The sequence below is a fragment of the Oryctolagus cuniculus genome, chromosome 14 (assembly GCF_051225735.1).
Source record: "Oryctolagus cuniculus isolate XC-2025 breed Fujian yellow rabbit chromosome 14, ASM5122573v1, whole genome shotgun sequence".
Classification (NCBI taxonomy): domain Eukaryota; kingdom Metazoa; phylum Chordata; class Mammalia; order Lagomorpha; family Leporidae; genus Oryctolagus; species Oryctolagus cuniculus.
In genome coordinates this window covers 4,459,413-4,474,507 of record NC_142880.1, presented here as the reverse complement: position 1 = coordinate 4,474,507, position 15,095 = coordinate 4,459,413, and the positions used below count along the sequence as shown (strand labels likewise).

The 15,095-nt window shown below is 53.9% G+C and overlaps 1 protein-coding gene across 4 annotated transcripts in view; it reads right to left on the bottom strand.

The window, feature by feature from the left end:
• RASGRF2 (Ras protein specific guanine nucleotide releasing factor 2) overlaps window positions 1-15,095 on the bottom strand; it is a 217,825-nt gene that overhangs the window by 147,859 nt on the left and 54,871 nt on the right. For 3 of the 4 annotated variants that reach the window (XM_051854059.3, XM_051854060.3, XM_008261879.5), the window contains exon 2: window positions 10,851-10,957. The exons of the other annotated variant lie outside the window; for it this stretch is intronic. In XM_051854059.3, the coding sequence (XP_051710019.3) occupies window positions 10,851-10,957 (107 nt within the window). The remainder of the gene's footprint in view (window positions 1-10,850; window positions 10,958-15,095) is intronic. 4 annotated transcript variants of the gene reach the window in all.

Here is a 15,095-nt window from a genome sequence, read left to right as displayed (position 1 = left end):
CACAGGTTAATCCTCCGCCTGCAGCGCTGGCATCCCACATGGGCACCGGTTCTAGTCCCGGCTGCTCCACTTCCAGTCCAGCTCTCTGCTGTGGCCTGGGATAGCAGCAGAAGATGGCCCAAGTGCTTGGGCCCCTGCACCCGCATGGGAGACTAGGAAGAAGTGCTTAACTCCTGGCTTTGGATCAGCGCAGCTCCAGCTGTTGTGGCCACGGTGCCGGCCCTATATTTTGTTTTTGTTTTTGACAGGCAGAGTGGACAGTGAGAGAGAGAGAGAGACAGAGAGACAGAGAGAAAGGTCTTCCTTTCTCCGTTGGTTCACCCCCTGATGGCCGCTGCGGCTGGCGCGCTGCAGCCGGCACACCATGCTGATCCAATGGCGGGAGCCAGGTGCTTCTCCTGGTCTCCCATGGGGTGCAGGGCCCAAGCACTTGGGCCATCCTCCACTGTACTCCCAGGCCACAGCAGAGAGCTGGACTGGAAGAGGAGCAACCGGGACAGAACCGGCGCCCTGACCAGGACTAGAACCTGGTGTGCAGGTGCTGCAGGTGGAGGATTAGCCTAGTGAGCTGCAGTACCGGCCAGCCCTATATATTTTTTTAAAAATATATTATTTGCTTTCTGAAAAGCAGAGTTAGAGAGGAGAGACAGAGAGATCCTCCAGCTGCTGGGTCACTCACAAATTGCTAGAATGACCAAGAATAGGCCAGGCTGAAGCCAGGAGCTTCATCGAGGTCTCCCAAATAGGTACAGGGACCCAAGCACTTGGGCCATCTTCCACTGCTTTCCCAGACATAAAAGCAGGGAGCTGGATCAGAAGTGGAGCAGCAAGACTCGAACCAGTGCCCAGATGGGATGCCAATGTTGCCAGCAGCAGCTTGACCCATTATACCACAATGCTGGCCCTGAGGGGCATCTCCTAACACGAATATATGTTAGAGTGCTGTATTACAAAGCTGGGGAAATGTTTCATGTAGTAAAAAATATTAATGTAAAAAATTCCTAATATTAAGCTTTTTTTGTCTTTTCAAATGTCCATAAACAGACATTGGTAGAATTCTCTTTATGACCAACCAAAGATTTTCCGTATTTATAACTATACTAGTTAAGCCAGGATAAAAGGGTTTATAAATTATCATATTTAACGTCCTACAAGGACTCTAAGCCTAAGAACAGTGGAAACAAGTGTTGGCGAGGACGTGGAGAAAGCGGGACTCTCACCACTGCCGCAAAAGCCAAGCAGCGGGCCAAGCAGCCTGGCGCCCCGAGAAAGCAGGTGTGGCAGGTGCAGCCCAACAGGAAGGCGCACAGCAGGAGGCCTGAGACCGCACTGGAGGACCTGGCTCCGGACCCAGTGCTGGCTCCCGAGCCCAGCTTCCTGCTAACGCAGACCCTGGCAGGAGTGGGGATGGCTCAGGTAGCGGTGTCCCTGGCAGGAGTGGGGATGGCTCAGGTAGCGGTGCTGCTTCCACCGGTGTGACAGACCTGGACTGTGCTCCTTGCTCGCGGCTCAGTCCCTGCTGCACAGCATTAGGGGAGTGACCCGCTAATGGGAACTCTCCGTGTATCTTTCTCTCTGCCTTCGAAATTAAAACAAATTTAGATGCAGAGCTGCCGTACAACCTGGCAGTTCCATGCCCAGACACGTGTCCCAGAGAACTGAAGGCTATGTTCACACAGACACATGGCTACAAGCATAGCAGGTTAAAGCGGGAATGACCCCAAAACCCACCAGCTGAGACACTGATAACAAGGCAGGGTCTGTCCGTACCCTGGAAACTGACTCAGCAGCAAGGGAAGAGCCTTGAAAACGTGTTAGGTGAAACACGGGGCTGCATGATCCCGCTCCTGTGAAATACCCAGAACGGGTAAATCCAGAGACAGAAAGCCTGTCAGTGCTTGGCTAGGGCCGGGAGCATGGGGAACAGAGCGACTGCTAAAGGACACAGAGATTCGTCTTTATTGTTGAAAACACCCTGGAATAGTGGGGATGGTTGCATAACCTTGTGGGTATACTCGAAAAACACTGCACTTGGTTAATCCTCTGCCTGCGGTGCCAGCATCCCATATGGGCGCCGGGTTCTAATCCCGGCTGGCTCCTCTTCCAGTCCAGCTCTCTGCTGTGGCCCGGGAAGGCAGTGGAGGATGGCCCAAGTGCTTGGGCCCTGCACCCGCATGGCAGACCAGAAAGAAGCACCTGGCTCCTGGCTTCAGATTGGTACAGCGCCGGCCGTAGTGGCCATTTGGGGAGTGAACCAACGGAAAGAAGACCTTTCTCTCTGTCCTGTCTCTCTCTGTCTATAACTCTACCTGTCAAATTAAAAAAAAAAAATGATGGGTTTTTGTGGTGTGTGAAGTGCATCTCTACCCAAAAAATAAATAAATTTTTAAAAAGCAATGAAACAACTTCTCCCCGAAGCAATTATATTTTCACTGTATAAATCAAAAACCCTTTGTCAAAAAAGTCCCATAGATATAATTACACGACAAAAAACGGCATAAGCAATTTACAACAAATGTAAAACACAAACAGAGAATGCTATTGTCATCCAAAGAATTCACAAAAAGACTGAGAGAAGACAGTAAAATAGAGGAAGAAAAAATGGGAAAAGGACACAAGAATTCATAAAGAAAATATGGACCCATGATAGCCCCAAACGGGCCAACTCTCTGATAATCAAGGAGACGCTCACTGCAACGAGATGCCACCTTTCCCCCATCGGGATTCCAGCCTGCCCCTGCCCCCGAGCAAGGAGGCTCCACTGGGACACATGCTTCTGGAAAACACCCAGGCCCTGTGCCAGCAGCAGGAAGCCAGAGATCCATGGTACACAGCCGGCTCTGAAGCGTCCCGGCTGACATCCCGGCTGACGGAGCAGAGCACACAGGACGACAGGAGTGCAGTCATCTCCCAGGTGCCTGCAGGGGCTACGGCGGGGGGCTGAGTGGGAATGGTCAGTCCTTCCTGCAGAGAGAAAGGGATCGGGGCAGGGTGGCTCAGGCTGGACTGGAAGGGAGAGCCAAGCACATTAACATTCCTGTGCCCAAGGGGAGGTGGTGGCACCGGAAGTTCAGAGGCCAGCCCAGCGGGGAGCTTGCCAGACTGCTTCCCTGGGCCCCAGAACTCAGGGCGGCTGGTAGGGAAGTCACAGACGTCAGCTAAGTGAACGCTTTCTTTGCATAAAGCAACACGCAGAATCCGTTATCCCACTCCGAATGCAGAATGCAGTAACTCAAAGCAACGGGAACCCTGCAGTGCTGTCAGCAGCTCGGACGTTCTTAGAAGGGCTGGGGGCGGCCGTGTGCACAGACCAGAGGGGCCAACTGGGGAGAGACAGGTGGGCAGACGGGATCATCCAGCAACTGACAGTGACACTCCACAGACAACAGAGACAGGTCATGTGTGGGGTGGGGCGGGAGTGACTGCAGGGGGCTAAGCAGGGACGGGCAGGGACAGGGGGACATCTTGAGGGCCTGAGGGGCTGGGCACCCAGGACGAGAACTGTCTCAGAGGAAAACACAGGCTTGGATTTGGACTTGCTGAGGCTCCAGCAACCCTGGGAACCCAGGACGGTTCAACACAGAAAAACACAATGGGAGGTTTCTCCAGATACTGAGGACAATGAAGGTTGGTGGCCAAGTGCATGGGCCACGGAGTCCGCCTGGCTTGTACTTGAGCTCCAGCTCCAGCACTTACTGGATCAGTGGCCTTCAGGGGTCACCGCCCCTGAGACGCAGGTCAGTGGGGTGGCCATACCTATTTGCTGGGTTGCTATGAGGGATAAACAGAGGCAGGAGGTGCACCTGGCACCGGGCCGTGCAGAGGAGGCACTGAGAAAGGGTGGTGGGAGTCCCGGGAGTGGATGCCCAGAGCAGAGAGAGGAGCAGGAGGAGGCCCCGCATAGCAGCCACAAGGTAAGAAAAGCTTATCAAAGGAGAGGACGGAGAATCAGGAGCGAATGGGGTTGCAGAAGCAAAAGGAATGAGAATCTTAAGGTCAGCCTTAGATCTGCACACACTGGTGTTTTCACAAAGCCCTCCAGAGAAGGGTGTGGTGGCACAGCGGGTTAAGCTGCCATCTTTGAACCAGCATTTCCTATCGGAGTACCAGTTAGAGTCCTGGCTACCCCATTTCTGGTCCAACTCCATGCTAACACACCAGGAAGGCAGCAGATGACGGCGTAAGTGCTTGGGCCCTGCCACCCATGCGGGAGACCTGGATGTAGTTCTTGATTCCTGGCCCAGATCCAGCTGTTGCAACCATTTGGGCAGTAAATCAATAAATGGAAGCCCACTCTGTACTCTGCCTTTCAAATAAATAAATAAAGATACATCTCTTTTAAAACCCTAAGATTAGTATAAAAAAAAGGATGACAATAACAAAAATAAATGAATACAGAACCTGTATTATATTGTCATTCTATCCATCCATGCGTCCATTCATCCATCTGCAAATGTATAGGAGAAGTCCAGATGGCTGCACTCCAAACTCTGACCAGTAAACACCTTCAGTCAAAAACGGCTTGGAGAAAAAGGGGGCGTGGGGATAAGAATGGAGCTGGGAACCCTAACTTCTCACCCTGTAGACTTTTGCATGGTTCACAATTCCTTTTTTTTTTTTTTTTTTTTTTTTTGAGAGAGATAGGGAAGTTGCATTTATGTATTATTGGAAACTCAAAAGTAAATTGACACCTAAACCTGACGTTGGCATAACCAAGGAATAACCCAGGCTACAGTGTCTCTCTGGAGGGGGACAAGAGTGCCCCAGCACAGCTGCCCAGAGAGCAGCAGCTGCGCTCCCAGGGCTCTCCTCGAGCCCTGGCTGCACACGCAAGGGAGGGTCCTGGACCAGGCTAAGTCCTTTATTTGTATTTTGTTGTTGTTGTTGCTGTTCTTTGACAGGCAGAGTTAGACAGTGACAGAGAGAGAGACAGAGAGAAAGGTCTTCCTTCCGTTGGTTCACCCCCAAGTGCCCGCTACGGCTGGCATGTTGCGGCTGGCACGCTGCACTGATCCGAAGCCAGGAGCCAGGTGCTTCCTCCTGGTCTCCCATGCGGGTGCAGGGCCCAAGCACTTGGGCCATCCTCCACTGCACTCCTGGGCCACAGCAGAGAGCTGGCCTGGAAGAGGAGCAACCAGGACAGAATCAGGCAAAGCCCTTCAACGCCTGCTGGACAGTGAGAGATTTCGGAAGAGGCAAAGGCTACAGGGAAGGAGCCGAAGGCGGGGATGAGACATGCGGGAGAAAGAAACTGGAAAGGGGAGAAACAAGGCGAGTGCAGTGCAACATCAGAGAGGGAAGCCTCAGGCAGGTAGTGCCACGTCTCCTGGGCAGGGAGGGTCTCTCTGCAGTGAGCTGGCGGGCTCAGGGCAGGGACCCCCACTCTGTGAACACACACGCGAGGGAGTCAAGGCAAGGCTGAGAAGCACCACCTCTGTGAGGAGCAGGACAGACAGCCGACAGGCAGAGCAGAACCAGGGCAGGGAATCAGACCACTGGGTCCGGCTTCTCCCCACGGCCAGCAGGCTGCCGCAGGGATCCTCCGAAATCCCACACGGTTCGCTGCCACCCTCAGAGAGCAAACTCCCACCGCTCCTCCAGGGCGGCAAAGCTCAGAGCTTTGGAAACACAATCACAATGGCTCACACGAACAAAATCCACACTCCCGGCTTCCTTCCGAGGGGCGAGAGCCTCGCTGTCCGCGGAGGAACACGAGGTGCGGCTGGATCCAGGCCGCCCTGCCACCTCTGCTGGCCTCGGCCTCACAGGCCTGTGGTTCCATCGCGGCACAGAACGCATGAGGCACTGTGGCATGGAATCGCTCCATTCTGACCACTACAGGGTTTTGCCCGCGCACCCCAGAAAGGGCCGACTTCATGCGCAGGGGATGCACACACAGCTGCACAGCTGGCCACGCCCTTGGGGCTGCACGTGGCTCCAACGGAAGCCTCTGACCAGGAACACAGAACGAGGTGACAAGCACCAGGTGCTACTGTGTGTGCACCTGAGTGCTGGGGGAAGCCAGAGGGATGCAAGGGGAGATAGAAAGAGGACAACAGGCTGTCTCAGGAACGTGTACTCAAGAGACCGACCGACAGAGCAGACCCCAGAGGCTGGGGCAGAGAAAGTTTTCATCGAAGATGTAACTGGAGGGTGAAGTCTCCCGGCTCATCAAGTCACAGACTGACAGGGAAGACGGCTCCGTCAAGCCGTGCCAAACTCCATCCACCCTGAGCCATACGGGACAGCTGCAAATGCCCGGTTCCTCCCCTCTTAGAACCAAAGGCCTGAGAAACACTGCAGGAGACGCGAGAGGAGGGAACCGAGGCGGGGTTTGCCCAGGGAATGGCTGGAGCAGGCCACTGACCACGGGCCCATGTGCAGGTGGGCAGAGCACGCAGGGGTGCGGGGGGAGGACTGTGGTCCAGGCACGGAATTCTCAGTATCTCCAGGTTTTTAGACGCTGCCCAACCTCAGCCATACCCAGCTCTTTGCTCGGGGTGCACCTGACCGCTCCAGCAGCCCCTGGGGACTCGTTCTCCACCACCTTCCCAGTCAGAGGCAGGAAGAGCACATCAGCGTGTCAGCTGCCCCCTGCTGCTTCTCACCGAAGCCCCTTCTGGCCAGTGCTCACCGTCTTTGCAGCTCAGACCTGCCCTCATCCACCTGCTTCTCCCGGTGAGCGACACCCTGCAAGCCAGGGGGCCGGCAGCTGTGAGCCACCAGCCTGGCCTACCTGTGCCCTCATCCTGGTAGAGACGAGGTCCTTGGGCGTGGACGCCTGCTTCTCTGGAACACCTTCCTCCTGTATTCCCCTCTGCAGGCCACGACTCGTGGGTCTTGTGTTTCGGCCAGGGTGGGAGGAACCCTGGAAGTGTCTCCCGGGTCCTCTTCCAGGCCACACCTGAGAGCTCACTTGTCAGTGGTCCAGCAGGCGCAACACTGAAAAGGCCTTTTCAGCCAACAAGCCCTAAGGACCCACAATCATGCAGGCCAGTGCTTTCCACTGTTCCAGTGCTTGCGATCAAATCAGTCATGGCACACAGATACGGGCAAGCGAACAAAGAAACACCAGCAGTGCTCAGCGTGCCATCCCCAAGAAGCAAACCATTTATGAAATCAGCATCGACTCGGTCAGAAGCTCTGGCGTCAACTCCTCCAGATGACAACAGCACCAAGTCCAGCCAGCAGCTTCCTGCGAGCTGGGGCCGCGGCAGGTGACAGAGCAGGATCTGAAATGCACCAGTGTGCTAGAAATGGAGGAGTGGCCAGTGGCGAGCACACCATGCCACGAACATCCTGCACTAGCCGAATGCTTCCAAACCAGGCCAAGCAGATACAACCGCTCGGAGACAGACACGCCAGTGCACCAAGGCCATGGCGCACACCGTCGGCACAGCCAGGCTGGTGCTGGACAGCCACCCAGGAGGAGCCAGCAGCGGGGAGGGCTGGTTCCAAGCCGGCTCTGCTTCCGTTTCAGCTACAGGAAGATCTGTGGCTCACAACAGTCTCACACTACCACAGTCACCAGGCAATCAAACCTTTGTAAAAGACGGATCAATCACACCATCGCTATTGCCTGTCTCGAGCTATTGAGAGGGAAGGAGGATTCAATTCATGTCACCAGACCACATGCAGGGCGGAACGGTCATCAGCCAGTCCCGGCGAGGCAGCTGGGCTTCATTCACACAGAGCCGGGCACAACGGGCTGCCCAGGAACACTTCTGAATTGGCTGCATCAACTGCCTGGTGTTGTGCCTGTACAAACCAAGTTAGGTCGAATTTCACCCATCTACGTTTACAGCAGAAAGTTACATGGAAAAGTCCTTGTCTTCCTTGATTAGAAAACAGTTAGGCAGCATGTCCATGCACAGTCAAACAGAAGAACTCAGCTATGAAGCGGCTGGATTAAAGGGACCCATCAAAGAAGGCAGGCCCAGGCCGGGCAGGGCTGAGGAAAAGCAACTCCCGCAGACCAAAAAGTCAGGACATCAAGAAAAAATCCATCAATTATTAACCAAATCTTCAAATCCAAAAGTGAATTTTTCATCCTGTCATTGCCTAAGCCATTTAAGCGGCCTCTCAGATCTGTCTCCCAACAAATCACACACACCCTGGTTTGGATCAAACGACGCCAAGTAGCTCCTGACCACTTCTGCACACAAGAGAACTGCAAAACGCTCACGGGGAAAAAGGGAATTAAAAGATAAGTTGATTCTGATGCAAAGTAAATTGAAATCCATAGGAGGAATCTTCATGAAAAATACAGCTATGAAAGAACTACGCATGGGCTTCCGTGTTTTGGATAAAGTAATCGGTTTAATTCCCTCTTCCAGAGGCCCTGAGACACCCTCACGTGTGGCAGAATGCCTTTGCAGTGTAGAGGAAGGACTTCGCACTCGAATCTGACCATCTTTAATGCACACGCAGCTCGTGCTGGGCTCACCGAGATGTCGGCCTGGCGGCTGCTGATCCTACCTACTCTCACACAGTGAAAAGGACGGGCAAACACACATTTAAAATGTATTTTCATCCCAGGTAGAAAACAAGGGAAATGGCCACAGAGACTGTGTCTGGAAAGGACCCCAGGGCTCCACCTTGCCAGCTCGATGCATCGGTCGCATTTGAAGAGCTGAGCCTCTTTCTACGGCAAGTTACTCTGTATTAGGCCCAGGCTCGAGCGGAACGCTCAGAGAGCAGCCAGCACACACGGCGGGCAGGGCTGCCCTGGGCAACCTGGAGCTGCCTTCGCTCACCAACCCCGGGCACGTCATGGAAACATTTTAGAAGAAACCACAGCGAAAGAGTCTAACTATTTTGCAAATTACATCTTGGCCTCTCGATACTGACCTCACAGGGATCCATTTTCATCTCTGAACAGAGAAAGAAAAAAAGTCATAGAAGGAAAAGAGACTGGCCGGCGCCGCGGCTCACTAGGCTAATCCTCTGCCTGCGGTGCCGGCACACCGGGTTCTAGTCCCAGTCGGGGCGCTGGATTCTGTCCCGGTTGCCCCTCTTCCAGGCCAGCTCTCTGCTATGGTCAGGGAGGGCAGTGGAGGATGGCCCAAGTGCTTGGGCCCTGCACCCCATGGGAGACCAGGAGAAGCACCTGGCTCCTGCCATCGGATCAGCGCGGTGCGCCAGCCGCAGCGCGCTGGCCGAGGCGGCCATTGGAGGGTGAACCAACGGCAAAGGAAGACCTTCCTCTCTGTCTCTCTCTCTCACTGTCCACTCTGTCTGTCAAAAAAAAAAAAAAAAAGAAGGAAAAGAGACTGAAGAGAGAGCAGACGACCGAGAGAAGGGTGCCCGGGCTCTGGCTGCGCACCCGGGAGCCCGCGGACCCGGCTGGGAGTCGCTCTGCGCAGCTTCCGAGGCTGCACTGGATCTCGGCCAGTCTGCGTGATCGCCCTCAGGGTGTGTTTGCCCATCTCCAAAATGAGGTGCACCATGCCCTCCAGGGTGCTGTGAGGGACAGAAAAGCTAAACTCACACTGCCCATCACGGAGAAGCTGCAAACAAACAGGAGCGTTAGAGGGGCCGGCATGCTCGTCAGAGAACGAAGCTGCCACTTCAGACTCCACATCGTCTATGGGAGAGCCAGCTCCCTGCTACCACATGTGTCACCCGCGGTGATGGCTCAAGTGGGGTCCCCCTGCCACCCATGTGGGAGACCCAGGTCGTGTCGGGGGCTCCTGGCTTCAGCCTGGTCCAGTCCTAGCTGTTGCAGGCATTTGTGGAGTAAGCTAGAGGACAGAAGACATCTCTCTCTCTCATCATCATCATCATCTCTCTCTCTTTCCAATAATTAATTATTTTTCAGGAGCTGGAGAGAAGGGAGGGAAGCGAGAACCCAGGAGGGGAGATGAAGGGGGATTTTCAGAGAAGTCTCAAGGTTCAAAGAGCAGCCTGAATTCACCGAGGATAAACGCCTCACTCTTGTTGTCATGGATCTGAAGATTCTCCCCATCACCTACAACGTGATTAGCAGCGGCTTCATTCAATACCCAGTACACCCCCATCCTCCTGCTCGCTCCCTTCTCAAGGTCAGGAAACAGAATCACCAACAGGGAATCCACAACCTCCTCCCTCCTCCCTCCCCTCGCTGCTGGGGGGCGTGGGGAGGGGCGGCCTTGGGGACAGGTGGTGGAGAGCCTGGCAGGCACTGGGGCAGGGTGGGCTTGCAGGTGAAGGGAAGGAAACGCGGGCCCCTGAGCTCTGAGGGAAGGCAGGATGGGAGCCAGGACTGTGGAGTCGAAGGCAAGGAGCAGGCAGCACGGAGCCACTGGGAGCAAACTAGCCTGGCCTCAGGAGCTGGAGAGAAAATGTGGGAGGGGTCTGTGTGCGCCCCTTCAGGCCGCGCGTGTGCCCTTCCACCCCTCCAGGGCTTCCGAGGCAGGGGTGAAGTGTACTCTTCCGCCTCTCCCCACCCCCAGCTGACACCACCTCTTCCATCAGCCGGGCTGCACCAACACGGCTGGGCCGGGTCCACGGCCCAGCTCCGCCACTCAGCTGTGCAACCTTGGGCGAGCGAACACACCTCCTGGGTCTGGGTTTCCTCTCTCGCCGACAGCGGAGAGAATAACCCAGACAACGCTGGTAGCAACGCCTTCCCCAGGAGCATGCGCAGCAGTGCCTGGCCCACAGGAAGAGACCCCCACGGGAAGCCTCTGGTCCTGTTCACATCATCCTCACATCCGGGCCCCTTCCTCTGCGCCTGGCATACAGCCGCAGAAAACCCGGCTGATTATCTCACGCGTGATTAGGGACGAGGGGCCCATCTTGGGACTGCAGGCTGTGCCAAAGCCGCCACCAGCAGTGAGGAGCCCGGGGAGCGAGCCAGCGGGGCCCACCTGGCCCGGTGGATGGCCTCCGTCCACTCTCTGCCGTCCTGCTCCTCCTCGCAGCGCAGCTCCAGCGGCTTCTGCCCCTCGTGGCCAAAAAGAACAGTGAAGTAATACTGGAAAGAAGAACAGACATGGAGGTTGAGTTGTCGCCAGCATCAGAGCCGCAGAGCACGCGTGCGCCTGCGCCTGCGCGCGGGGGTGGGGGTGGGGGTGGGGGTCTGTGCGCACCAGGGCCTCCCGCCAGCCAAGCTGGGCCTGGCAGCGGCTCCACACCTGGAGGGTGCTCTGGCCGCACTCTAAGCCCTTCAGGAAACGTCAACCCCCAGCCCTGTAGCAGGTGCACCTTTTTACACACACAAAACAGGGCACTGCACAGATCTGCTGCGCACATAAATTCGCGTGCACGCACTTTTTCTCTTTTAGGTTTGCTAAAGCTGCGGGGAGTCACGAGTCCGCACCAGCACACTGGCAAATCCCCACCCCTCTTCTACCCCAGGGCTCAGTGTCTACGGTCACCTGCGGTTGCTGCCTTTGGCCTCTCCTGCAGCCTTGGCAGACATCACCAGGGGCTTTTGCCCTCTTACCCTAACAGCCAGCCTCAACACCACAGACACACTGCCACAGACACGGGGCTCCACCTGCCACGTGCCAGGAAACCCAACCCAGCTGGGGGCCAAGACAGGGGCAGAACTGCTTCTCAGTGGAGGTGCCGTCCGAGTTACTGGATACAAGAAACGGGTCAGGTAGGGAGAAGATTGAGACTGATGAAAGGTGTTTCTGTCATACGAGCTCTGTCCATAATCGCCAAAACCTGGAAACAACCCACATATTCTTTACCAAGAGTTTAAATAGTTGATGGTCAGTCCACGTAAGAGAGTACTACCCAGGCCAGCGCCGCGGCTCACTAGGCTAATCCTCCGCCTAGCGGCGCCGGCACACTGGGGTTCTAGTCCCGGTCAGGGCGCCGGATTCTGTCCCGGTTGCCCCTCTTCCAGGCCAGCTCTCTGCTGTGGCCAGGGAAGGCAGTGGAGGATGGCCCAGGTGCTTGGGCCCTGCACCCCATGGGAGACCAGGAGAAGCACCTGGCTCCTGCCATCGGATCAGCGCGGTGCGCCGGCCGCGGCGGCCATTGGAGGGTGAACCAACGGCAAAGGAAGACCTTTCTCTCTGTCTCTCTCTCTCACTGTCCACTCTGCCTGTTAAAAAATAAAAAAAAAAAATAAAAGAGAGTACTACCCAGCAATGAGAAAGAACAAACGCTCCATAAATCCGACAACCTGGACGGCTCTCGAAGCAGCGTGCTGGTACAGAAGGCCATCTCAGGTAGCACGCTCAGGTCCGCGGTCACCACGGTCAGGAGTGGGAATGTGAGGTTATAAAGGGGAGCGTGAGGGACTGGCGGGGTAACAGAACACTTCTGCATCCCGATTATGGAAATGTGGGCTTACATTCACGGAACTGTCTACCAAAGACAGGTCAATTTTATACTGCTGATACAAATGTTAAAAACTCCCAATGGTTTCTCAAGGTGCTCATGAGGACTGCAGAAGACAGAACGCCATGGTCCATGTACTCCCAAACTCGCGCTGATCCATGGACCCACCCAAAGCCAGCAAGGGCAGACACCAAAAGGGAAACTGCAACAACACACACAGCTCGCAGACAACAGTTATAAAGTAGACATTCCAATAAATAAACCTGGACTCCTCTGTTAAGCTGTAGAGAATTCTCATGTACAACCCACAGAAACATATGCACATGTCTGCTTTGGTCTGCTCTGAATTAAAGTAACACATCCTAAGTTGGGCACACATTGTCCTTCAACTGTTCTCAGTACAACACACCTAGGAGATCACACAGATTCAGGAGAGCACTCCATGGGGATCACAGAGAGTCAGTCCAACACACCCACCAGATCACAGAGATTCAGTACAACACACCCAGTAGATTACCCAGATGCAGTACAACACAGAGAATCAGTACAGCATACCCAGGGGGATCACAGAGATTCAGTACAACACATCCACCAGATCACCAAGATTCAGTACAACACACCCAGTAGATTACCCAGATGCAGTACAACACCCAGGGGGATCACAGAGATACAGTACAACACACCCACCAGATCACCAAGATTCAGTACAACATACCCAGTAGATTACCCAGATGCAGTACAACACCCAGGGGGATCACAGAGATACAGTACAACACACCCACCAGATCACCGAGATTCAGTACAACACACCCAGTAGATTACCCAGATGCAGTACAACATCCAGGGGGATCACAGAGAATCAGTACAGCATACCCAGGGGGATCACAGAGATTCAGTACAACACACCCAGGAGACCACAGTGACTCAGTACAATCTCGGAAATTGTTAAGTTCTAACTGAACCAGTGGGACACCTTGAGATCTGCTCTAGCCTTTCAAATAAGGAAAAACAAGCACTCAAAAAATTTTAATGCTTTAAAAAGCAAGCTGTTGGGCCCAGTAAAATGATCAGTATGCACAGTAAATTCTCATCTCCAACTCACTGTATTTCCAAGCCCCGTAGTCAATGCCTTCTGTTTCTTGACCACCATGGACAGATCCATGGCAGAGCTGTAGCCCAAGCTGGGAAAGATCCCAAACCGAACCACACACACACACACAGAAAAAGGGAAAAAAAGTGGAAAAACAGAAAAAAAAAGGAATTCCCCAGTGCTAGAAACAAAGGTGAAAGGCCGCAGGAAGTGAGGGGCTCCACATTGGGCCCCTGCCATCTGAGGGGGTCAACACAGGGTCTGGGGCCTCCACAGGGCACCAGGTGGTAATAAGATGCACGCGCTAACTCCAGGACACGTGCAGGGTTCTACCCCCCTGCGCCAGAGACCAGAAAACCCCATTCCCAACCCACCACACCCTGGAGTAATTCCCAAATACATCAGATTTTTATTAAAAAAAATTAAGCCACACAAGTATTTAAAATAAAATGGGTGAATGCCACTGTACCTCTGAGAAAAGCTAAGCTAACAGTAACTCAAAAAAATAAATAAACATCAAAATAGAAGACAATCTGAATAGCAAAACTGTAAACAATGCATAGACATGCAGCAAACTGGAAATAAAATACACCAGTAAACACTAACCAAAAGAAAAAATCAGAATATAATGATGGCAATGTGATAAAGGTCACTATTTCAATAAAAGATCCAATTCACGAGAACGTGTAGCAGTCCTTAACTTGTACACAACTAATAACGTAGCATTAAAATACATAAAGCACCGAATGGAACACAAGGAGAAGTGCATCATCCTATTGGAACCGAACACGAGTTTGCCTTCAGCTCTGTCCGTCCGGCCTCTCGAGACACCCAGACCTGAGCCAGCTGTGGGTTGGCAGGCGGCACTGCCCGCCTACGGTGATGCCGCAGACGATGCCCCACCACCCCTGTCCCTCTGTGGCTTGCCCTGATGCTTAGCTACGACACAGAAACCACCAAGTTCATGTGGCTGCAGGGATCCCACCTCAGCCCCCAGCCCAGGGCACGGCGCCTGACTCTGAACCCAGGCTGTTCTTGTCACGCTTCCCAGGGACTCTGCCCACAGCTGTCAAACTCCCCATCACCTCTGCCTGCCGCAGAGCTCACAGAGCTGGAGCTCCGGTTCTGTGCAGCGGAAGGTGCTGTGCTCCTGTGGAGCAGGGGCTCTCGGCACCAGCTCCACCACACGCACCAGCCAACAGCTGCCCTGTCTCTCTCCGTGAGAGGGTGAGGGCAGCCATGGCTAGGACAGGAAGAGTGGGGCTGCCTGCTGACGGGGGTGCCATCTCTGTATGAAGATTAGTCTTTGACCAATGGACTTTCTTTCTAATTGGCTATTCTTTCTAATTGGTTATTTAAGTTTTACTGTTACTCTGTGTTGCAGCCATCTGTGGCTGCAAGTTTTACAACCTTGAGTATACACTAAAAACCACCGAACTACAGAGTTCCAGAACTGGTGACTTTTATGTGATCTACATCTCCGTTCTTAAAAGTGGGGAAAAGTTAGCAGCAGTTGCTGGAAGTGGGGACATTTATGTGTGAATTCTTTGGTTTACTAATCTCTAGCCTTTCTTATCCATTCGGCTTAAACAGGCTGGTGTGCTCTCAACCATTCTTTATTCAACAAATGTTGCTACTGATAAAACACTGCCTTAGGCCTTTGAAGGATTTTTTAAAAAGTTAATTCAAGCTGCCCTCTACCTCATAAAAACTGCCCTGTAGCCCT